The sequence below is a fragment of the Brachycentrus maculatus genome, unplaced genomic scaffold (assembly GCF_059751285.1).
Source record: "Brachycentrus maculatus isolate JH-2025_06_01 unplaced genomic scaffold, ASM5975128v1 h1tg000061l, whole genome shotgun sequence".
In the NCBI taxonomy this organism is placed as follows: Eukaryota; Metazoa; Arthropoda; class Insecta; order Trichoptera; family Brachycentridae; genus Brachycentrus; species Brachycentrus maculatus.
In genome coordinates this window covers 2,741,175-2,767,941 of record NW_028280815.1, presented here as the reverse complement: position 1 = coordinate 2,767,941, position 26,767 = coordinate 2,741,175, and the positions used below count along the sequence as shown (strand labels likewise).

General features: G+C 37.5%; 2 protein-coding genes across 2 annotated transcripts in view; one reads left to right on the top strand and one right to left on the bottom strand.

Moving 5' to 3' along the window:
• vex (somatomedin B and thrombospondin type 1 domain containing protein vexed) overlaps window positions 1-26,767 on the top strand; it is a 183,976-nt gene that overhangs the window by 13,043 nt on the left and 144,166 nt on the right. Inside the window, exon 2 of the mRNA XM_088256450.1 lies at window positions 23,266-23,607. Within this exon, the coding sequence (XP_088112576.1) occupies window positions 23,382-23,607 (226 nt within the window). The 5' untranslated portion in view covers window positions 23,266-23,381. The remainder of the gene's footprint in view (window positions 1-23,265; window positions 23,608-26,767) is intronic.
• LOC148311598 (uncharacterized) lies at window positions 363-5,837 on the bottom strand. Its single transcript, XM_088256490.1, has 2 exons — window positions 4,993-5,837; window positions 363-4,305 (listed from the first exon to the last, which is right to left on the bottom strand). The coding sequence occupies exons 1-2, from the start codon at window positions 5,835-5,837 to the stop codon at window positions 363-365; spliced, it is 4,788 nt and encodes a 1,595-aa protein (XP_088112616.1).

The window sequence follows — 26,767 nt, the reverse complement described above, 5'->3', positions numbered from 1 at the left end:
CCGGGGGAGAGAGACAGCCATATCTCTGTCTCTCTCTAATGGGCACCGGACGGGCTACACTTTCATACCGTACCGGTGCCGTTCCAACAGTTCGTTATTACATTACAATTTACAAGTTTATTTTATCAGTAATCTATTTATACAACTTAACATCTAGGCGCATTTAATATTAACATTGTCTTATTCTTTCTTACATCTAATACATTCTGTAAATACATGAGAAATCGGTAGAATCCATAGAGGCCCTTCTTCGGGTCGCATTCCGACGGGCGACCGTTTCGCTCGCCGCCAGGCGCCTGGAATTCTTTTTCAGGGCCGCCGTACGGGGTGTGCGATCCGTCCGTAACACTCCCCCCGTGCAGCTAGTCTGCACCTGAATTCTCGGGGACGGGTCGCGCGCCTTCTCTTCTTATTACCGCGATCTTTGCGGCCGGCCTGGTGTAGACCCCCCTAGGGGTCTTTACCTCCACGACTCGTACTTGGCCGTCTGCTGCTTGGTCGGCTCGGGTCACTATTCCCCGCGGCCAACAGTTCCTCGGCAGGTTCGGGTCGACAATTACGACCATGTCGTCCTTCTGGATCGGAGGCGCGGGATCGCGCCATTTCTTCCGTTGGGCCAACGTTGGCAGATATTCCCGCAGCCAGCGCCGCCAGAACATATCCGCGGATCTCTGGGCGATCCGCCACTGTTTGCGAAGGCAGGCTCCTTCGTCGTCTTCGTCGTAATGCGCCAGCGTGGGGTGCGCATTAGCGGTTCCGATGAGCAGGTGGTTCGGGGTGAGGGGTATAGCTTCCTCGGGCTGCAGAGTCACCTGTGTAAGTGGACGGTTGTTAACTGAATACTCTGCCTCGGCCAGTATCGTTTTCAGGGTCTCCTCCTTCGGAGCCTGTTCGTTTAAAGTCGCCTTGAGAGCTCGTTTTACCGACCTAACGAGCCTCTCCCATGCCCCACCCATGTGTGGGGAAGATGGCGGTATGTATTCCCATCTTATGTTCCGAATTGTCAGCTCCGCCAACAATTTTCCATCCTTCCGTAGTTCCGTCACGGCGTCGCGCATCTCTTTGTCGGCGCCGTGGAAATTGGTCCCGTTGTCGGAGTACAGGGCGATGGGGCACCCTCTCCGGGAAATCATCCGCCTCACTGCCATTATCGTGGAGTCCGCTTGCAGTGAGGACGCGAGTTCTAGGTGGATGGCGCGTGTAACCATACACGTAAAAAGAACGCCATAACGTTTTTCCCGTCTTCGGCCGACAGTCACGGCTATCGGCCCGAAGAAATCTACTCCGCAGTGCGCAAAGGGCGGTGCGCCGTACGCAAGCCGGGATGCGGGCAACTGTCCCATCAGTGGGATCCTTGGTCTGCTCCGAGCTGTCTCACATGTCTGACATTCCCGTGATATTTTCTTAGCGGCGTCCCTCAGCCGCAGGATATGATACTTCGTTCGTAGGTCTGCTACAGTTCTTTCTGTTCCTGGATGTCCACCTTTCTTGTGGACATGTTCAATCAATAGCCGCACATATCGGCATGCTCCGTCGAGGACGGGTGGGGCAGTGAGGCCTGCCGCGAATTCGGACGCGGCCTTAAGGCGTGTACCCATTCGTATTATTCCATTGCTGTCCAAGTACGGCGTCGCGGCGTACAGACGGCTTCCGGGCGGGCTTCCCTTTCCCTCCCGCAGCATTTGCAGCTCGTCTTGAAATGAGCTTTCTTGTGACTTCCTAATCCACATGTTTTCAGCGTCCTGCATCTCCGCGGCGCGCAACTCAAACCCCCCTCCGGGTTGTCCTGTGACCGAGTGCCGCCGGCATCTGGAGATGAATCGTAGTACCCAGGCGGTCGTGCGCACCAGCCGGGTCCAGGAGGAGAACCGCTCCACCTGCGGGAGGGCCTCCTCGTTCCTTGTGTGTCCGACAAACTGTCGAACCGGTTTTTCTTCGAGCGCTTCTGCGCTTGGTCTCGTTCGCCCAACTTTCTCTGTGGGCCATTCTGTCTCTTCCTCCCTCAAGAAACGCGGGCCCCCAAACCACAGTCCGTCTCTTGAGAGGTCAGGGGTCCCCTTGTCGCGGGTTCCAATGTCCGCCGGGTTTTCCTTTGTGGGGACCCATTTCCATTCTTCACGCGTGGTCAACTCATCGATCTCTCCCAATCGATTGGCCACGAACGTTGCATATTTCAAAGGATCATTGCGTATCCAACACAGCACCGTGCTGGAGTCCGTCCAGTAGATCGTTCTTACTATCCTCGCCTGACTCTCCCTTTTGATGGTGGCAGCCATCCGTGCCGCCATCAGTGCCGCCTGTAGCTCTAGGCGCGGTATGGAGAGCGGCTTCAGGGGGGCCACTTTCGATTTGGCCATCACGAACGCCGCGTCGCCGGCGTTCACAAAGTAGGCTATCGCACAACAAGCCTGTTCAGATGCGTCGCAGAAGATGTGCAGCGTCACGAGTCGCCCTTTAGACTGTAGCACACATCTTGGTATTCTGCATTCGTTGTTCTCCATCAGCCGGCGCCACTCTGACCATCTCTCAGAGTGCTCCGGCAACAGCGTCTCATCCCAGCCCGTCTTTGATCGCCAGACGGCCTGTAGGATAATTTTTGACCGCACGGTGAGGCACGTAATAAAGCCGACCGGGTCAAAAATACTCATCGTCGCGCTCAGCATTTGGCGCTTGGTGGGGTTCTCGGGGATCGAGGCCATCTCGGTCCCATATTCGAAGAGAAACGTGTCGCTCCTGGGGTTCCACATTAAACCCAGGACTCTTTCCGTTGTATTTGCTTCTCCTATTCTGATGGCATTTTCCGCCTTTTCCTTTTCCGCAATGCCTTTCAGGACTCCTGGCTTATTAGACGCCCACCTCGTGAGCTCAAAGCCTCCCCTTAGGAGCACCTGCCTCAGGCCATGTATGAGGGATGCGGCCGCTTCTTCGCTGTCGGTCGCATCCAAATAGTCATCCATATACATTCGTCCTTGTATGGCCGCCGCGGCGGCCGGAAATTCGTGTGCGTACGTTTGGGCGACCTTGTCGCGGACAAACTGGGCACTACTGGGCGAGCATTTCGCGCCGAACATCATCGATGTCAACATGTACGTTTCGGGTTCATCCCGGCTATTCGTTCGCCACAGGAACCTTTGCGATGGCTGGTCAGCTTCATTGATCCTAATTCGCAGAAACATCTCCTTGATGTCTGCGGCTACCGCCACGGCCCCTTCCCTGAATCGAAGGAGGTTCCCCAACAGCGAGGACAGGAGGTCTGGTCCTGTCAGTAAGTGGTCATTCAATGACGTCCCCCGGTGCTGGGCGGCAGCGTCAAATACCACTCTTATCTTACCCGGCTTGTTCGGGTTACTCACAGCGAAGTGAGGTAAATACCACTCCCTCGGGTGGTGCACATTCTCTTCTGCGGGGTCGAGCTTCACAGCATATCCTTTTCCAATATATTCACTTATCTTGGCCTTGTAAGCCGCTGCCAATGCCGCGTCACGTCCTAGCTTCCTTTCTAGAGAGTGAAGCCTGTTCAAGGCTGCCTGGCGATTGCACGGCAGTACGTCTCCGTCCCGAGCCCATAATAGCCCGGTCTCCCATTGGCCTGACGGGAGCTGTCTTGTAGTATGCTTCAAGAGTTCCAATGCGCGCTTATCGGTTGCGCGATTCCTTTCGGCGGTGGAGACGCCCAATGACTCCACGGCGAAGTTTCTCTTCAATAGCTCGTCCAACCCTTGCTCGACCCGGTTGTTTGGCAGATTGAAGTTGGGGTGTACGGTACCCCCGTACGTTACTGGCCCCAGTGTGGTCACTATGGTCAGCTGACCATCCTCCCGAAGCACTGGAGTGTCGATCGGGAACATGAGAGACGCGTTATCGAGGCCGATCAGCATCTGCGGTCTGATGACGCGAGCTCCAGTCCGCGCGGGCGCGCCACTTTTGTGTACAAGGTCCAAGTCCTTGATGGTCCTCGCCCCGATCTCGAATTCCCCGTTGTGATCACTTATCAAGGTCACCGTTACACGCTGCGACCTGTGTGTGTTGCTTTGTCCAGTCGCACCTTTTATCGTCAGATTCCTTGCTATCCCCGTAGCACCTATCGCGCGGGCGACACCCTCCTCGAGGAGGGTCACAGACGCAGCCTCGTCCAACAAGGCGAACACTTTTGCGGTCCCCCGCGGTCCCTTCAAAGTAACCGGCAGCACTTTGAATGTGACCGGGACCTCACAGTCATTTGTCCACAGCACCTGCGCACTGTCCACAGCGTCCTCACTTTCATCTTCCACAACACTGTCCGTGCGGAAGGAGTGCAGGATCCTACTGTGGTGTTTTCCGCATACATCACAACTTCTCGCTTCACAATTTGGCACCTTGTGCCCTGATTCCAAACACTGGTAACACAGTTTGGACGACCGCACAAAGTCCCAGCGGTCATCCACGGTTTTCTTCTCGAACCGTTTGCATCGGCGTATGTTATGCCCGTTGGCCTTACAAAATACGCATTCCTTATCACTTGTTGTGTCGCGCGTCGCAAACACGTGATACCTCGGCTCGACGCGTCGAGCGTTCTCGCGGCGGGCGGGCTCGGCGCACTTGTCGCGCTGACCCGCGCGCTCCTTGTCTCTGTTCCTCGCCACCATTCTGAACAGACCTCCGTGGCGCGTGATGCCGGCGGTGATCTCGTCAAGCCAAGCGGCGAGATCGTAGATACTGCTCCTCGTCTCGCGGCGGCGATCGCGGAACCAATCCCACCGGAGTTGCGTCGGCATCTTGGCAACCATCTCCGCTAGCAGCTGCGGGTTGTCGAGATAGCAAGCGTCCATCCCGTCCACGGTGGTGATGACGTTGCGTATCGAAACCGCAAAATCCACGACTGCTTCGTCCGCGGGGTGGTCGGCGAGACTCGGCATCCTCCGGGCGTCTTCCAGTATCTGCGCGATGATGAGTGTCGGGCTGCCGAAGGCGTCCTCCAGCGTCCGCAATATTTCCGACACGTTGCGCGGATACAGTAGCAGGCCTGCTACCATGTGACGCGCACGCCCTTCCAGTGCGCGCGCCAATCTTCCGATGTTGTCAGCGTCCCCTATCCCCCATCTCTCAGTAGATTGGAGATATGCCGCGTTGAAGCGGCGCCATTCCCTCGGGTCTCCGCTGAACTTAGGCAACTCCGGCGGCTGCCCCGACCATCGAAAGTAGTCCCCGCCTCGGGGTGAGGGCTCCGCGTAGATTCCTCTTCCGTCATCTCTGCGGTGCCGTTCGTCCGGTCGAGCTCTGTCGACCCATTCGCGTACCGGGTAGCGATCGCGTTCGTCCGGTGCGCGCCAACGCAAGCCAGAGGTTTCCATACGCCTCGGCTCCGCGTTGCCAGTAGGCGCCGGGCCATGTCCCCCGGGCGCTTCTCCTCTGTGGCCGGTCAGTTCGTCCCGCGATTCCCCAGCGAATCGCGTAGGTTCCGGATCCAACACCGGAACCGGTAGAGCTGCGGCCGATGTCCTGAATCCCGTTCTGGGCTGATTGGCGGCGTCGTCCTGCCGCGTTCGTAGGTGGGTGGATTGTTCGACACCCGGTCGTGACTCCTCCATGAGTCTTTCCGTGCGGGGCGCCGAAACTGTGACGCCACCCGCGATAGCCTCCCCCCCTGGGGGGCTTACGTTAGCTGCTGTCCACTGTGACAGGAGCTCACGGAGTTGCTGGAACTGCCTCTCGCTGCTAGCGGCTAGCTCCGCCATCTGGCGGCGCAAGTCGCTACTCGCATCAGTTCGGACTGAACTGACCGAGTCCCGACCCTCCTCACGGCGCTGCTCTTCGGGCTCCATGGCGACGTTGCGTCCCGACCTCAGGGATGCAGGCATCGTAGCTGGAGACTGCGTTGAAGGATCCGGCTCGAAGGACCAAAATGTAACCGGCGTGGGTTACGTGCGATGACTCTCAAAAATGTACACGCCTGGCCTTCTTCGGAATCTCCCAACTATGCCACCGTTGTAAGGGGTGACGTTCCAGACGGCCCCGCCGTACCGAGTTACCGAGTAAGCTGGATACGGACGGAGGTGAATGGATGTATGAGCCGGGAAGAGCGGCACTGGACCGACAAGTCAACCTCAATAGCCCTGATAAGGGCTTTCCGAAACTGGTCCGTGAATCGGTATAATGAGGCGAAGCGGTCCAGGCTGGCGGCGCGGCGAGTAGTCCAAGGAGCGGGAGCGGAGAAATGAAACACAGGTTTCAACAGTCACACCAGAACTGGTTTATTATTAGAAAATGCGCCCTCTATATACCCGGCCGTGATCGCGTACCGCCCGACAGTGGGAAAGTACAGCCAATCAGCGGCCGGGGGAGAGAGACAGCCATATCTCTGTCTCTCTCTAATGGGCACCGGACGGGCTACACTTTCATACCGTACCGGTGCCGTTCCAACAGTTCGTTATTACATTACAATTTACAAGTTTATTTTATCAGTAATCTATTTATACAACTTAACATCTAGGCGCATTTAATATTAACATTGTCTTATTCTTTCTTACATCTAATACATTCTGTAAATACATGAGAAATCGGTAGAATCCATAGAGGCCCTTCTTCGGGTCGCATTCCGACGGGCGACCGTTTCGCTCGCCGCCAGGCGCCTGGAATTCTTTTTCAGGGCCGCCGTACGGGGTGTGCGATCCGTCCGTAACAATATCGCTTACTCCTTTCTTTAACGCCATAAATAAAAAAAAACTGATTTTTCAGGAGAACGTTTTTAAAGTTTTAAAATATAGTACAATGTATCAAAAATGAATATCTAGCCACTTATTAAACTTTTTACTGTACAACAGATCTTTTCAAGTAAAAACTGAAGGTTATTTTCTCCGTTTGAAAAATATTTAGTATATTTAAAAAAATAATTAAACAATACCTTTTCTTCAAAATACTAAAACAACACATTCTGCCCTGTAGCGGGTAAATAATAAGTGAAAAATATGTCTCTTGCTGGGAATTTAGTATTTGAATAATGGGAATTTAATTATTGGAATAAATTTGGGAATTTAATCTGAAAATTGACGATTTTTGATTTATGACGTTCTTGAAAGGAATGAGCGATATATGTATAACATTTTAAATGTATCAAAACACTTGTTCACAAATCTGTAGTATCTCCACTTAGGAATTATTCTTAACCTTTTTGACATCTCAACATAGATGAAGAAGAATATGGAAGTCTGGTTATTTATAGGGCTTGTGACCTGTCATAGACTGGTTAAGTGGATCACTTTACACGCTTGCAACTTTCACCAATTGTTGATTGACTACCTACCCGTGATTGACAACCACACTTTACAAATTTTTGGAACTCCTACATAGATATATTGATCAATCTCTTGACACAGTACATATGAGAGTTCGCGACAGCCGTATGTTGGATTGAGAAAAGCTTTTATTTAGCTAAAGTATGTAATATGTATATATTTTTAATGAGAAATTCTTCCCAATAATTATGGTTAAAACTATTACTAATATTGTCCGCTTCCGTAGTTTGATGGTCAGCATGCTTGGCTACCGTTAAATAAATACAAGCAATTTTTCACTCTAATATTTATTCAATATGACCCTGGACTGGTACCCGAAGCGAAGGGCTGATCACCTTTCCTTCGTGTGTTAACGATCAAGATAACACCACCGGGTGCGGGTAAGGGTTTGAATAATGGATAATAAAGTATATAGTTTTACTCCTGCGAATAGAAATCTACTTTTGCTTTCAGACGGTTCCAGTATTCAATGATAGCCAAATAAGTATTATCTCACTTTTTGCCACTATTTCTTTATATTTACCAAGTAAAATTTAAATAAAAAATGGATGTATATTACCACAAAGTGACTGCTGAATCAATTAATGAATGTGTTATTTAAGTTGAACTGAGGTAGAAGTTTGAATATTTTAAATTCATATTTAATTCACGTCAACTGGTGTTGGTTTGTTTAGACTGGAAGTTTAAAATAAACATATCTGGTCAAATAATAACCGCGTTTCGTAAATGTTGGTATTGGGTTCAAGGGTTAACTCGAATGAGCTCGCACGAGCCCCCTGTATTGAAAAAATATGTACCAAAAAATACAAGCCCCTTGCAAAATAGAAAAAAATAAAAAAACAGTATTTTTAGTGCACCAAGTATCTCGACTATTTTAACCTGTTCGGGAGTGTGGTCGTACATCATCTTCCGAACAAAACTTTCCTCAAATAAGTATGGGCGTACATGAACGTCCACGTTTATAACTAAATTATTTGACAATTATTTATAAAATTGCACTATTACTGCTATCTGTGGTTGTATTTGAACACTCAAACTACACTTCAGATTTTTCTTTTTTACCCACGACATTTTATTTAAAACAAAGTTGTAAATAACATGTCGTAAAACTAAAAAAATTATACATTTTACTTACAATAAAACATAATTTTTAGCTGGAAGAAATAAAAATACACTTAATGATCTTATAACCTTTTACACATCGCTCACTCCTTTCAACAACGTCAAATATCAAAAAACTTGATTTTTCAGGAGATCGTTTTTAAAGTTTAAAAATATAATAAAATGTATAAAAAACAAATATCAATCCACTTTGTTACCTTTTTACTGTGCAACAGATCTTATTAGGTAAAACCTGAATGTTTTTTATCCATTTGAAAAATATTTAGTATATTTAAAAAAATAATTAAATAATACCTTTTCTTCAAAATGCAAAAACAACACTTTCTGCCCTGTAGCGGGTAAATATTAAGTTAAAAACATGCCGCTTTTGCTGGGATACAGTACATTTTTTGGGTATTCCGAAAACATGCAAAACTGAAAATTGCCGATTTTTGAAATATGACGTTGTTGAAAGGAATGAGCGGCATGAGTAATAAGCAAGGTAAATAATAAATGCACTACCCATCTAAAAAATCTACTAAGCTTGCTTGTTTGTTATTTCGCATTTGTCTCCCCCCATAAAATGGCCAAAGTATTCAAGCTTTCTTTTCTTTGCAGTATCTACAACCTGTCTCTCGTTTCCCATGCGTTTTAAAACTTTTTCGTTTGGGATTCTTTAAACCCATAATATTATGAGATTTTTTTACAACACCATATTGAGAATAGGTAGGTTTGTAGGTAATTCAATATTCTTTGTGGTAGCTTGAGTAAGAGCCAAAAATGGTTTTTCCTAAAAGGTAATTAGCAAATTTTAATTAAACATTGTAATAAATTCTGTAATATGTCCTTTATTAAAACGACTAGTACTACTACCATCACACCGTTTCCTCGAAGGGGTAGGCAGAGACGATGGAATGCCACACTCTTCTGTCCTGACATACACTCCTCGCCTCCTTCACATCCATCTAGTCATACATGCCCTCCTTTTGACACCGCCAGATTTTAGATTCTGATTGATCTGATCGTGCCAAGTCTTTTTAGGTCGTCCTCGTTCTGTTTTCCCTCTCTTTTTAAAATGACGCTATATAATTTATAAAAAAAATATTTAAATTTTATTTCTTGACTCTAATATTGGCAGCCCACCCCTGAGTGGCTCTGCTTTGTAATTAACCACTAGGTAATATTGCGCTGGAATAAATTATTTTAATTTAATTGCACAACGGTATGATGATGTAATAGTAAACCAGAGAACTAACATCGTTGCATTACAAACATATACAAATGTAAATGATATTTTAAAATAGAACTCTGTATGTGCAATGTGTTTTAAGCTTCACATAATTCACAGAATTAAACATAATATTTCGATCTTGTAATAATTATACATTAAGTTCCTTTGAATCATTTTCTAAACCTACATAACCGTTTCATGTTTTTGTACTTCATGTCTCAAATTGTAGTTCTCTGCCTCAACTATAGTATTTTATTTATTGCTACTTGTGGTAAGACGACGAAATTATTAAAGAAATCACTTGTTTTTTTGTACCACTTGAGTTTATTTTATGACGACTATTTTCGGAATACTTACCAATATTACATATAAACTTAATAACTAACCCCTCTCCTTATTTATGGAACAGTTTATAATTTTAAAATTAAATTTTAACTTTGTTTTCAAATCACTGTAAATATTTTATTATAACTTAATTGTAATTTCTACCGATTTCGAAGCTAACCGCTTCTTTATCAAGACTGATTAATACTTTAATTATAAAATGGAAAATCACAAAGTTAGTGCTTCAAATATAAATTAAAGCTATTTTTTTAATGTTTTACTTTACATTTAGACCTGAAGATGGAAGTTTAGCTTCCGAAACTAGTCATCATAAAATAAACTCAAGTGGTAAAAAAGGTGTTTTCTTTAATAATATCAAATATGGTATATAGACGATATACGAGTATATCCAAGAATATAATAATTTACAATAATTTTTCTCAAAATTTTTGTTATTATTTAGTAACAAAAATTTTGCTGGATTTCTTGTTTGTTTTTTTAAAGACATGATAATTGTTTTAAAATAAAAAAATAAATCAGTATGGAGTATGACACATCGCTCACTCAGAATGCAATTATTCACACAGGATATTGTGTGTCGGTGTTTATTTAAAAATACAAGGAGTGCATGGACAAAGAAGTAAAATTGTGTTGACAGCTGAAGTCGGGTATGTTGAAATTGCACTGGCGATGGCTGTCAAGGGTAGTAAACTCCTTCTTCTTTCTAAGGACGCTACAAGCACTCCACTTCCTTCCAACTCTTCACTCTTCACTCTTCACTCTTCTTCTCTACTTCTCTGCCCCCACCATTCACTGACCCTCCCCTCCCCCCCGTTCCTACTTTACTCAAGTACTAAAGCGCAGTAGTCATGCGATACTGCAACAGCTCTCCCATTAGTTTTCATTTGGGTTTATACTTACATATAAGGCCCAAATTCAATCATAAGTGGGGTTTTTAAAATCAGTGAAATCCCCATATTATTTATATGACATGTTAACATAGATGAATAAGAATATGGAAGTCTGGACATTTACGGGGCTTACGACTATCACAGGCTGGTTTTAGTGATCATTTTACACTCGTTTAACTTCACCCATTCTACCCACACTACTAAAATTCTTGGAACTTCTATATACGAGTACATGTTTCAATTTCGAAACATTTTGCTTGAATAGTGAAATACAGTATTACGAAATTGAACCATATGTGTATATAGAAGTTCCAAGAATTTGAATAGTGTGCAAAGTGATCGCTTAAACTAGCCTATGATGGTCGTAAACCCCGTAAATGCCCAGACTTCCATATTCTTATCTGTCTTTGTTGAGATGCCAAAAAAATAAAATGAAAAATAACTCTTATAATTGGAGATAATCCAGATTTGTAAACAAGTATTTTGACACACTCAAAATGCAGTATAATTCCGTTTCCTTTCCCATAAAGTTGCATGTTATTATAAGCGCCAACAATCCACATTTTTTTCTGTATAAACTCATAGGTGACATCTATGGTGGAATATCAATAAAATCTTGATGAAAAATATTTACCCATTGATATGGAAATATTAAAAGGACATATCGGAAAATTTTGGTACATATACGTAGTAAGGAGGTTCAATTGTAAGTTTTTATTTAAACATTTACAATTTAATGTAAAATAAAACAATATTTTCCTAACTTCAATACTTTTCTGTTCAGATTTTAATATAAATGTCCATTTGATGCGTTCGACATCTTTCAATGATCACTTACATCACAATTTAATCATTTAATGCTCTTGTTCACTGTAATACGAGTACGATGCTATTTTCTACCAAATTCTGTCACAGTTATGTGGTACAATTATCATAATACTAGCCAAGTGAACGAATAGCGAATGGAATTTATCTATTAAAAAATCGAATAGCAGTTGTACGAATAAAGAGACGGATGAATGGAGAAACTCGACTGTAAGTAACGTATTTTTATTACCCTTGAAAAGAGTAACGTTGAATTCACACGGAAATAATATTTTCCTAAGGAGTATTTTGTATAGAGATACTTTGTATAAAAAAGAGATTTATGGGTTTACCTCAGACATACATTCTCTCGAATTATAAGAGACCGAGGAAAATTACTACACGATGAAGATATTATCTCTTATACACAGTACACACATACATTATAAACTGAGTAAATACACTCACAGTCGATTTCACCAAAATTACTTAACGAACTAAGAGATTTGAGAACGAATTTATGTATATATGGTATTCCATACATACACAACAACTCTCAACAAACATGAAGAATAATATGGAAATCTAAGTATTTAGAAAATCGAATGAACGTCATAGGCTGGTTTATGTGATATTTGACATTGATTTGTGGTTTATGTGACAAGTGTAACATTAACATTCACAATTCTACCCTTGATTGACAACCACACAAATTTTGGACGTTGTATTTATGCTTCAATGAACTCCTTCTTTTACATGCACCATCTATGATTGAGTAAAGTAAGTTTTATTTTTTTAATTAGCATAGACTTTAACTAAATGTATATCCGATCTAATATCCTATCCAGATCCAAGTTCCTATATATTTCATTTCTCTGTTAAAAAGAAATAAAAAAATTACTTATTCACAAATCTGGATTGTCTTCATTAAGGTTATTTTTTATATTATTTTTTGACATCTCAACAAAAACGAAGAAGAGTATGGTAGTCTGTGTTCATTTACAGGGCATTCGACCGTCATAGGCTTGGTTAAGGGATCACTTTACATACGTGTAATATTCACCAATTCTACCCATGACTGACAACTACACTAATCAAAATTTGAAACTTAATAATAATTAATTCAAAAGAACTCTCACTTTAGTGCAAAAATATTTTTTTATATGTTGATAAGCAGTGTTTGCCTAATAATTCAGGCACCTAAACATGTACGAACCTCAGGCGTTCATAAAATAATTGAATGTCTTACTGTACACAGTAACAGTTTGGGGAACATTCCAATGTTTAGATATATGGCACAAAAAGTCTTAAGCAGTAAGAAATACTTAAGTATGTTTTATTACCATGTTACCATAATCGGTGAAAACGCTGTTTGCGTAAACCTTTCCCTTGAAGGTATTTGAGTTCTTAGAGCCAGAATGCTCTCCTGCCTGGCTCCATAAATCACGTCTTCTTCCCGTCTCTTCGCTTCCTTCCCCGCAGAGCGCGCAGTCCTCTCTTTATTCTTTCTTTTCTTCACAGATTCCCTCCAAAAATTATTTATTTTTCATCTCGCAGAGCGTTAATGTGACGTTTGAGAATATTTATCTACCTTCGAAATGATTTCTTTCTCGTGCAACAATTTTGGATCAATCATCAAAATTGTATATACTTAATCCATTACACACATCACTCACTCCTTTCAACAACGTTATATATAAAAAACTTCATTTTTCAGGAGATCGTTTTTTTATGTTTAAAAATATAATACTAGTATTAAAAATAAATATCAAGCCACTTTTAGAACTTTTTACTGTGCAACAGATCTTTTTAGATAAAACCTGAAGGTTTTTTCTCCATTAATATTTAAAAAAATACTTAAACAATACCTTTCCTTCAAAATGCAAAAACAACACTTTCTACCCTGTAGTGGGTAAGTATTAAGTTAAAAATATGCCGCTTTTGCTAGGATATAGTACATTTTCTGGGCATTTCGAAAACATGCGCAACTGAAATTTGGCGATTTTTGATATATGACGTTGCTGAAAGGAGTGAGCGCATTGTGTAAATAATAATAGTTGTTCGCAAATATTTTGTAATTTTTTAAATAAAACTTCAAATTTTTTACCACCGGTTATACAATTCTCGTACATTGGTGAAACGTGGTTACAAATTCTTTTATGTATTTACTCAATGTAAAAAACAGTGAGCTATATGTCATATTTTTCTATCAACTTTTGTAATTAACTGCCAATCGGATTTTATCGCTAAGGGTCGAAAACAGTGTTGAAAAAAATATTTGAAAAAAAAAGAGTTTAAGATTTTTTGGCGATATTTTCGGTCGCTATAGCCGATAAGTAGCTCGTTATAACCGTGCATAAATGTATGGATAAAATTTCAAACCAAAATATCAACGATGTGTGTGTGTATGTGTGTTTTACAAGCACTATATGACCATTCATTTCAAACAGCTGTATACAAATCTTGTTCTTGCTTTGCATGAATGCAATGTGATCACTACTCAGGGACCAGTCCAAGGTTACATTAAATACATATTAGAGTGTAAAATCACTGATATTTATTTTCATCCCCCTCCCTGGGAATTATACAATGCGATTTAGTGATAGCAACTGTTTTTTTAAAACTGCTTTTAAAATATTTTTTAAAATATATTTTCAAGTGCCGTTTCACGTTTTTTCCATATACAACGGCGATATGATATATATATATATATATATATATATATATATATATATATATATATATATATATATATATATATATATATATATGTATATATATATATATATATATATATATTTATATATATTTATACATATATATTTATATATATATATATATATATATATATATATATATATATATATATATATATATATATATATATATATATATATATAATAACAAATAGGTATGTATAACGTAGTTTTACCCTTTTATTACAGTTATGTGTCCGTAATATGAATGTTTTCCATAATTTTATTGTCAGTCGTAAACATATCCACTGCGCTACGGGAGACTCCCACTCCCACCCATTAGTGCTATCACAGAAATTTAAATCCTTGCATGCATTAACTCTAATAAAAAATTATATGCTCGTATTATATTCAGGTTCATTGTACGTAATAACTAAAAAAAACTACGAAGAGTAAAGTAATTTATTCGATTTATTGCCTTAAAAATAGCTGTAATTACCTTAGGGCGTTTGTGCACTACACCGAATTTTACCGTCCGGCACTTCAGTTGGCATACAAAACGGATGATTGGCTTGTGCTTTTGTCCATCTTTCTTCGGATCGGTGTGCTCGATCGGTGCGTAATCACGGTGCGCGTAAATTCAAACACGCTAAATTGTCTAGTCGCTTTTATTTTTCAAAACCGGACTGCCGGACGGTAAAATTCCGTGTAGTGCACAAGCTGCCTGACTAACCATTATGCCGGTTGCCGCAGGGGTAGGCAGTGAGAATGGGAACGCCATACCTTTTGTCTTTACAAACATTATATCGGCCGTTTATTTTAACACCTGATCCGGCCGCACGTGTGTAAAGTGATCACTTAAACCAACCTATGACGTCGTAAGCCCTGTAAATGCCCAGACTTCCATATTTGTTATATTTCGTCTATGTTGAGATGTCAAAAAACAATCTAAAAAATAACTCCTAATTGGAGATAATCCAGATATGTGAACAAGTATTTGGACACACTCAAAATATAGTGGATTCTGTTACATTTAAAAAAATATATAAATGTAGTAAAAAAAACTTCAACTAGCGAAAATTTCAACCTCATTGAATTGACAACATTTTGAGTCTGGGTTTACGACCGTAACTTTTGAGTAGAGATAATCCAAATTTGTGAACAAGTATTTGGACGCAATCAAAATGTTGTAGCTATATTTATGTTATAACGCGTCTTTATTTCCATGTTTGACTCTATTCAGCCGTTAGAGCGCTGTAGTTTCTCTATGGGTGGGGTGGTGACGGGTGGTGACGGGTGGTGACAGGTGGAGGGGGAGCAAGGAGTGCCACTCGAGGAGGAAAGAGTGCAGGAAAGTTTTGTACTTCCTGGAGAACAACACTTGGAGATCCGTGTTGGAAAATTCAAACAAATCTCTCTTTCCAGTTCGTGGTATTCACATAGTTCACCGAATGCCGAATCAGTTTGCACACTGCGGACGAAATTCTAAAAAAGTTTCCGGAAAATCTAAACAAAAGATTAGAAAGTACATTAAAAACTACATTTCCAACCTAATATATAATTATATTCCTAAATTTCACATATCGTAGTCGTACAGGAGAAAGTGACCAACTAACAAAACTTAAAATGTTCAGGAGGGCCATTTAAATCACTTTTGCTCGGCAAGAAAAAAAAATCAATGCAGTTAGTCGCTTTTAGCAAGTCAATATATTATACTTCCAAGTTTTAATCGCTTTGGAGTTTTTTTCAGGACAATATTAAGCTAGTAAGATATAAAATTGTCAATAATCAAGTTTTTGTAAAAACTGCACTTGGTAACTTTTTCCTGTATGACTATGATATGCTTACAACATTTTGAGTGTGTCCAAATACTTGTTCACAAAATCTGGATTATCTCCTATTATAGGAATTATTTTCATATTATTTTTTGACATCTCATCAAAGATGAAGAAGAATATGGAAGTCTGGGTATTTACGGGGCATTTCACCAATATATGTCTCTAGTGAAGTTCTAGTGGTTCAAGAACAATGTTTTAAAATTGGTTCATATATATAGAACTTCCAAGAATTTGAGTAGTGTGGTTGTCAATAACGGGTAGAATTGATGAATGTTACACGTGTGTAAAGTGATCACTTAAACAAGCCTATGACGGTCTTCAGCCTTGCAAATGCCCAGACTTCTATATTCTTCTTCATCTTTGATGAGATGTCAAAAAAATAATATTCACATATAAAAACATAAGACAGCTACCCACTTTTCGTATCTTACCACCATCTTGTGAAAACTACCGTATACTCTAAATGTCAATTACCCATGTCACTCACTCCTTTCTACAACGTTATATATCAAAAAAAACTTTTTCAGGAGATCGTTTTTAAAGTTTAAAAATATAATAAAATGTATTTAAAATAAATATCAACCCACTTATTGAACTTTTTACTGTGCAACAGATCTTTTTAGGTAAAATATGAATGTTTTTTTTCTATTTGAAAAATAGTTAATATATTTGGAAAGACAAGTACAATATTTAATCCTCAAATTACAATATTTAAGCTAAAAGTAAGTATAATATAATATTTAAACCTAATTTTTGTTTCACACACATTTTTAATTTATAAAATGATAAATCCCAAGGGTAAATTTGCTTATATTTATTTTTTATTTAGTATATACTAATACGTTTTCTAACCCTTAATAAAACAAATCAACATAAAACTCAAAAACACATTATCATTTAAACTACTTTATATTGGAATAGCGTTTTGGAATTCATAACGCGCCATACACAATAATTATAAAACTTTTAGCGTTTAATATAAATATGTGCCCAAACAACGTGGTAATAATAACCCGAATTTTCATTTCCCAATTCCCTTGTGAGCAGACGCCTCACACCAAAAGTTGGAATACTAATATAATATTAACATCCCCTATATCTGGTCTTAGTTAGTAGTAACCAGTTTTTAGTGCACCCCCAGACGAAGAGCTAGGACAGGGTTGACAAATATAACGCGCGAGTACCCGAATCGGCGCCAAGATGGCGCTCAAAAAAATAGAATTACAATTGTTTTTTTCACATGTGAATGATATAACTGGTCAAATCGTAAGGTGCATAAAAATTGAAAATCAGGTTTTCAATACGTAAAATAATCCGGGTTCGGTTCTTGAATACAGAATAAAAAGGTCTCTGCTAAATGAAAGCTTTCGAAATCTAATCATAGGTGGCCGTTGTGAACTCAATCATGGAACGTCATAAGATTGATCATATATATCGGTAGTGTAAAGGGAAAGGGGTATTTCTGTCAAATTTTTCATTTTCTAAGTTAGTTCCACAAAATGTGTTAAACAGTGTATTCCATAATCTGGCAATAAGATATGGCTGTAGTTGCTGTACTTATTTAGTTTTATTGAGATATGTACATTTAAAAATACAAAAAAAATATTTATTTAATTTCACAAGTTTGTTTTTGCTCTCCTGTCAAATTTGGTCTGAGACAGATATACCCCTTTGCCTTTACACTACCGATATATGACCGATACCGATATATAAAATTTGAGTAGTGTGGTTATCAGTCATGGTTACACAATGTTACACGTGTCTAAAGTGATCATTTAACCAGCCTATGGTAGGACGTAAGCCCTGTAAATACCCAGACTTCCATATTCTTATTCCATATTCATGCTCTTACCCAGGCTTCCATATTCTTCTTTATGTTGAGCCTAAGTTGAGATGTCAAAATGTTAAAATAAAAATATTTGGAAATCAAATATTTCTATAACCTCCCTACGGATATAAAAATAATAGAAAATATTGAAATACTGAAAAAATAAAAGCCTTATTATACATAAAAACGGAAAATAATGATACAAACAAAATTTTCTGTTTTACATCCTTAATTAAGTAAAATAAATAAATATTGAGTGTAAGTCATTCTCCAAAAACAAGAGCTTAGTCTCTTTTTTGCGTAAGTAGTAAATGAATTAAACCGTAATATTTTTTGAGGTTTTTGTTTTATATTGACTAATTTTTATGTTAAAGTTTTAAATTTTAATGTTTTAAAAGTGGAACTGGATTTTATATAATAAAATAACAACCATATATGTAACATACGTAACATTTTGTATTTATTGTAACTGCAGACAGTTGGTAGAATTCCATGTATTTTTTTAGTGTATTATATCCAAAATTAAACAAGGTTATTAGATTGAATTCTTCTTTTATTTACGTATATTAACACTGTGTTTGATAACGTCTTAATAAGATGAAACGCGTCACATATTATCATATACCATATATGAAAATAAACGTAGAGTTCAATCCAAAAACATTGCTATTTTATATATATTACCCAAAAAATATGTAACTTTACTAAATAAATATATAGATGGTTCAATAAAGAAATTGGTGTATGTAATTTCTATTTCGCATATTTGATACAATATGTGATAATTTTGTATAGTATGTGGCTCGTTAGGTGCGCCACAAATGAAGCAAAAAAGACTCTTTTGGCACCCTGACCGAATCCCATTTGCCAGCCCTGGGCGGGGGCTGCGGCTGAACCGCTTTACGATGTCGTTCTACAACTAAACTTTCCTTCCCTGATGTGAATATAAATTAATAGACCAACTCGTATTTACTTTTATGACAAATTCTAGGCTTTTTGGCTAAATGAAATACTTTTTATTTGTTTTATATTAGCTCTCTAAAGGGATAACTCGTTAACCACAAGGTTGGGATGAAATAACGCAGAGAAATAGTCTGTCTGTTATAAAAGCTTCTGAGACTACTGAACACACAAAAGACAAAGTAATAATCGTATTTACCACTTACCCAATTACCGCTGGTTATACGCGTAATGTAAACAATTATTAACATATATTTACAAATAAATAATATTTTTCATGAAATCTGTGAAAATAATTTGAGTGTGCCTAAATACTTGTTGTCAACATAGATGAAGAATAATATGGATGTCTGGGCATTTACGGGGCTTACGACCGTCATGGACCTATTTAAGTGATTAGTTCACACGCGTGTAACATTTACCAATTCTACCGATGATTGACAATCACACTACTCACATTTACATACTGTGATTAAAGAAAACACTTGTTTTTAATGAGTTTTATTAAAGACTACTAGTTTCAAAAGCTAAACTTCCATCGTCAGGTCTGAATAATAACTAAAATATATAATATAAAATTGTTCTATAAACAAGGAGAGGGGAAAGTTAGGGGGAAGGGGTTAGTCAAGGGGTGGAGTTTGAAAACAAAGGAAAAATGGAAAGCAAAGATGATGAATTTAGAAACAATATATTATTTAATAAATTATTATTATAATTTGTTTTTTTTTGGATCTGTAAATAATTCACAATTTGGCCTTTATGTGGAACAAGGTGTAATAATTTTAATTTATGAGAGTGGAATGAGTGGTTTGCATCTATTATGTGATTTGCAAATTTCGAAAAATAATTACTAACAAGACCGCTACGATGTTCTTTAATTCTAATCTTTAAATTTCTCGCGGCTTGGCCTATATATTTTTTATCACAATCTATACACGAAACAAACTGTGTTAGGATTTTGATCAACGTATCAAGAAGTTTAAAAAAAATGAGTAGTTGGTAGTCAATCATGACAAGACTCAGTGGTAGAATGTTACATGTGTGTAAAGTGATCACTTGACCAAGCCTATGACCGTCGTAAGCCCTGTAAATGCCCAGACTTCCATTTTCTTATTCTGAGTTGGCCAATGTATGTACATTTATTATGTACAAAACCATTAATAAAACATTATGTACGAGAAGAGGAAATTTAGAATATTTCCTGAACAGTGTCGATATAACGTACAATTAGTTACTTCTTTTTATTTTATAACCACATCTTTATTAGAATTTAAACCAGAAAACTTCTTATTTCTCCTGGGTTCTAATTAGTAAGGAGGGGTCAGATGCCTCTACTCCCTCCTCCCCAGTCCAGTTACCGAGGGCACAGCGGGTGCAACTAGCAACCTGCAGTCGACTGTGGAAGGGCCATTCGCATTCACTGCACTCTAAATGACTCGAATATCATTATTAGTTAACTTTGGCTACATTGCACTTGCATTCAGTGACTAATGAGGGCTTTTGTTGCTTTTCTCGTGAGAATTATAGAAATGCTATGAAGGTAACGAGAGTTAAGATACAAATAAATGGAAAGAGAAGAAATTTCCAGTACACAAAGTACTCAGAACGGAAAATATCTCATTTCCTTGGAGTTTTTTTTACTTGAGAAATTAACATTTTTTCTAATTCATTCTCAGCAAATGCATATTTATATTTTTTATTATTTTGTCTCTTTCTCTCTCTTTCTTATCCTTATTTACACTTAACAGTGTATATGGCACTGCATAATAATAAATTTGGATAATTTATATAGCCATCAAATCAAAAATTGCTTATTTATTTTGAATAAAATAACTATGAAAATATTAAATATCCATAGATTTAAAAAAAAACTAATATCTTAATACACTATTTCTCAGTCTGCCAACATGCTCATCTTACAAATATGATTTTTTGGATGAAAAGAAAAAAGGATATATAACAAGAAAATAAGTGATAGAGGAACGGAAAAGTATTTCGGGATATAACTTTGCAGAAAGGGCATATTGAAGAAAATGAAAACTTACTTTTTTTATCCAATGGGAAAAAAACAATTTAAAGGAAAGTAGGTACGTTCATATAGAGTCGATGTTTTTTAATATCCGGATGAAAAATGTCGTGTGAATGAAAAACCCACTTGGAATTATATCTACCTTTTAAACGGGGTTTGGGAACAAAAACGATGTTACCAATTATACAATCTTGGTAAAATTATTCTTTTCCATTCATTTCTGAATTAAATTTTTGAAAATGAGGATATTCTGCCCATAAAATTGATGTTGCCTTTAATACTTTATGGAAAGATATACATATATGTAGTGTTTGGTCATATTTTATTATTTTGTTTTTACCTTATGTTTTTATATTTTCTCGTTTGTTATATTTTCTCGTTTTTTTAATTTCTCGTTTGTTTATTTTAAATATGCTTCTTACATTACGTTTTTCTCATTTATTTCTTTTAGATATGCTTCTAATGCCTATTTATTAAACCTGTTTATATTTTATGTATTGTTTCGGCATTAACTTTGTGGTAAGACATGTTTCAATGATTAAAGAAAAAACCTCGTTTTTTACCACTTGAGTTTTATTATAGACTACATGTTTCAGAAGTTAAACTTCCATCATTCAGGTCTGTATAATAACTAAAATATAAAATATAAATTTGTTCAATAAATAATTGTTCTATAATTCTACTAATCACTCATTTCACTCTCATAAATTAAAATTATTACACCTTGTTCCTTATAAAGGCCAAATTATGAATTATCTTGAAAATTTAGAAATACAAAAAAACCTGAATTCTAATAATAATTTATTAAATAATATATTGTTTCAAAATTCTTCGCCATTGCTTTCCATTTTTCCTTTGTTTTCAAACTCCGTTCCTTGACTAACCCCTTCCCCTTACTTTCCCTTCTCCTTATTTATAGAACAATTTTATATTTTATATTTTAGTTATTATACAGACCTGAATGATGGAAGTTTAACTTCTGAAACATGTAGTCTATAATAAAACTCAAGTGGTAAAAAACGAAGTGTTTTCTTTAATCAATGAAACCTGTTTATTGATTTTATATTTTGCCATGTATTAGTTTTGGTTATTTTTGTATCTTTGTTAATTGTGTTCCAGTCTTGTTAACCTAAATCCCATGTCCCAAAACGAGAAATAGAAATTGCTCTCGGGAATATTATATATGACTTATGTATGTAATATGTTTTGAAAAATAAATAAATAAATAAATATGTTTGCAGTTAAAAGATTTAATGATGATTGTCGTCAGTTTTTCGTGACTGTTTATATAAAATATAATATAAAATATAAAAACCAGTTGAAAATGCGAAGAAAAGTGGTTAAAAAAACTAGGCTAAGGGTGTATATGGGTTTCTTTTTGTATAATAGAGTGCGATCATTACAGAAGGTGAAAACATTTTCCCCGCATAATGAAAGCCTCCGATATCGCAATAAAGTGGCATCGAGGCTGTATTTGAACAAGTAATGACACATTTTTTGCCTATTGCAATCTACATGGTGGTGCGCTGAATTTAAAAAAAGATATTTACTCTCTATCATAAAAAAATAAAAAAAGTTTTTTAACCTCAGCTTTGTAAGTACGAAATTTACCTTATATGATATAATATGCTATTTACGACAATAACCTGCTTCCATTCTCCATTAATGAAGCAGTTAATTAATGAAACTATTTATATTAAATATATGAAACTATTTAAATTAATGAAGTAATTAATGAATGAAACTATTTATAAAAAAAAGTATTAATAAATACGTTATTTACATCAAATTTACGTTAAACAAAACGTTATCTATGACGATAACCTGCTCCTATTCTCCATTGGATAATTAATTAATGAAACTATTCATTATAAATCAGCATTAATAATTGGATAATGAAGTTAGGAAGAAACGAAATTGATTATACAATTTGGCCACCTCGACCATGATGTCATGGGTCATTACCGATTTTTTTTTAAAGTATTGTAAAATGCATCCGTGGAGTGGGAAATCCCAGTGAAGATATATTAATGTGAATTTGAGATTTTTAAATTACGATAAAAATTAATAAATAAAAGATGCGTATTAAAAAATTAAAATAATTTAAGAAAATTATTTCTGAAATGAATTATTTTCTTCCAAAATTACGAGTACTTTCTATAAGTACAAATAATGATATTTAAGTAATTACATAATGTGAAATGATATCAATAATCTAAAATGTATTAATTTTATATATTTTTCTAAAATGTATTGTATTTTTTTGTTTCAGGGCAAAACAATCCAAAGATTGATCAACCAGTAGTGAGCGTTTCGCGCGCGAGCGGGTGATTTTATACGATCGAGTGATTCTAGTAAGCAACTCCGATTTCGAACGAGCCAATCACGATGCATCTCGCCCCACTCCTGGTCGCGCTGTGCTTGCTGAGTCCGGCGCTCGCGGGCTCGTGCAGGGAGGCCAAGCTGTGCTGCACGGGTCGGGACAGTTCCTGCGTCGTGCAGCGCGCCCCGCTCAATACTATAGTGGAAGACCTGGGAGATAAACCCTGCTATTGTGACCATGCTTGCCTGAAGCTCGGAGACTGCTGCCCAGATTTCAAAGACGCTTGCGGTGGTGAGTACAATAGTTTTGAACTAATTCCTATGGCAAATTTTACTAATTATCACACATTTGGTTTAATTTTTTAAAATGTACCATTTGGTATCTATTTTTAGGGGACTGATTCTAAAAATGGCATCATGCTCATATCAGGGAGTTGTTGTTGTTTTTTTTTAAGTTATAAATAAATTATATCATACGAGATTGAAGTATGTACGTCTCATTTCGGTTTACAGATGGATTTTTTACTTATTGTACAAATAATACTTTTTGTACAATAAGTCAAATGTGATGATATTTCTATGCTTCTAATCTATTTAAGCTAATTGTGTTTTTTTCAAAGGAATAACCTACAAATATATATTGAAACACTATCCATTCTTTCATTACAATATATGAAAATAAACATTTTGTATATTAATGAGTGTAAAATCTTACTGCTGTAAAGAAATAAATTTGTTTTATCCAAAACGAAACAATCTTATTAGGGATACTGAAAAATCTATGTTAATACATCTCAAACAAAAATGAATATCAAATCAAAGTGAGAATAATATATGCTATTGAAACGAGAAATGAAAAAAAGAATTTCATTCACATACTCGTATTTTGAAGGGAGAAAAACCTCGTTTATATTTGAACTAAAAACGCTATTAGAAATATCTTTTGAATTCAGAGATTGAGATATGAAAATTGAAAATGCGAGTGAAAGCGACGTGTAGGTACTTTATGTAATAGATGGATGAAAAATGTGATATAAGGAGAAAACGCAAAGTTGAAATAACCTTTATAAATAAAATTGGCTTGGAATGTAATCGAATGGATTGGGTATGAAGGATAATGAAATAATAGTAAAAATGATTTGTATAATGTTGATGTTATATAATTGTAGAACCAGAAAAAAGACAAAAAAGATATGACATGATAAAGTACACTAACTTGACCTGTCAGACTGGGTACCCACTTATGTTAGATAACTTTAACGTAGGGTCACCGCAACGTATGGTTAATTTTAACGTAAAACGTACGGTGACGTGTGGTTATTGTAATCTATGTTACACTAACATAATGATTACTGTAATGTATGATGACTATCACGTATGGTTATCGTGATATTTGTTACTGTAACATATGATTAGTACAATTAACTATTACCTTAACGTATGTATAGTGCGATATTTGTTATTGTAACATATGATTACTGCAATTTTTTATTTTCTATAACGTATGATTACTGTGACGTATGGTTAGTAACGTATGGTTATTGTGACGTATGGTTACTATGACTTGTGGTTACTGTGCATATGGGGACTGTAACGTATGGTTAGTAACGTATGGTTACTGTGAAGTTTGGTTACTGCGACGTATTTTTAGTGACGTATGGTTACTGTGACGTGTGGTTAGTGACGTATGGTTACTCGGCTGTCCAAACTTAAAACACAGTAAGGGACATTTTTTGTATTACGTTTTTTTTTGCATTTTGGAATAAGTAGAATCTACTTAGTCCAAAAATGCAAAAAAAACGTACTACAAAAAAAATGTCCCTCACTGTGTTTTGAGTTTGGACAGCCGTACTGCGACGTGTGGTTACTGTGACATATAGTTACTGTAACGTATGGTTACTGAAATGCATTACTTCTTTAATGCACTGTTACATAACGCCTGATAACTGTAAAGTATGGTTAAATTAAGGATTGAAATAAATCATCTGTTTTAAAAAAAATGTAAATGGCCAATAATAAATCAAATAAAACTCATTGAAACTGAATAAAGAAATTGTATAAGTCTTCTGAATTTCCTTATTTGAATGTTTCATCACTTTGTTTATTTAGAGAAGAATTATATTATAAATAATTATTGTTTATAAATATTTTCATGTCGACATCGAAGGTCAGATTATGTTAACCGGAAAATGGATTCTTTTAATACGTTATCAGATATTTTCTTTATAGAGGATGAAAATATCCGTGTTTTTGTGTTTTATCGTCGGACAATGAAAGATATATTTTAGTTCATTCAAGCCCGCGTCTGCTCGGGGCAGAGACTGCGGAACAATGCCGTGATGTGGACGTATCGTGGTTGTTCCGGCATACAATTTATATTAAATCAGGTGTGGGTGTGGTGTGGGTGCGGGTGGGTGTGGGTGTGGTGAGGGCGCCGGTGTGGGTGTGGGGAAGCTGTCTGGCCTCCGACGAGAGGAAAAAATACACGAGTACCTTCTATTGTGGTAGGACTGAAGTGGTTTTAAATGTACCGCAAGCTCTTTTATGGAGGCTAATGGAGAAGGAAAAATGGACGGATTACCCATAGTGAAGAGGAAAACACCATCCATTGTATTTTATTACAACGTTTTCTTAAAACCTAGTAAATTAAACGCTCTTTTCAGCCATTCCATACATCAGGTTCAAATTGAATCTCAAATTTCTGATTAATAAATATATTTTGTAACTCAAATTTTTTTTAAAAAGAGAAAAAAATACAATAATTTTAAATGTACTGTGCAAAGAATGTAAGTTTTTTAGTTGACATTTTTTAACCAAAATACAAATATTACACGAGTTTTTTCTTTACTTTGTATATTAAAAAAGCATTTTTAACTTTGTTGTATGGTAATATGATACTCTCCTTATCATTTATCTTTCTGTAATACCATTAAACAAAACCATTGAAAGTGGCATTTAACAATGTGAACGATGAATGATAAGGAAATTTGAACTGTAATTAAAATGATGAATTAATATTTGAATGCGTTTATTTTTCTTAATTTATTAATTTTTTTAATGTATTTTAATAGATACTTGATCATGCTAAGTTTTCCTAGGTCATCCTCCGCTTCTGTTACCAACCACATAAATTCGTAAATAGGGTATATACCCTTTTAAGCTTCGTTTCATAAAACACCATGGAACAATGTCTTTTTATATAAGAGTAACATATAGGAGAAGAACTAACGGGATACTATGAATTTTTAGTCTTTTGTGATGGGTTCGAATTGAAAAAAACATAAAAGACAGATTTAGTATTCCCAATTTGTTGTATTGAATATGTAGATGCGAGTTTCCAGGCAATTCCCGTTGTTCCCGTGGGTTCTCTTCTGCTCTGTTGCTATGTTAGGCAGTAAAACATGGCATAAAGGATAATGCGAGCGGGGAGCGTCTCAAAGGCGACCTGGAGG

Coding starts and splice junctions, on each gene's coding strand:
- LOC148311598 (XM_088256490.1), bottom strand. CDS start 5,837: ATGCCTGCATCCCTGAGGTCGGGACGCAACGTCGCCATGGAGCCCGAA. Junction 4,306..4,992: donor ATGGTAGCAGGCCTGCTACT/GTATCCGCGCAA, acceptor AAAACACCACAG/TAGGATCCTGCACTCCTTCC.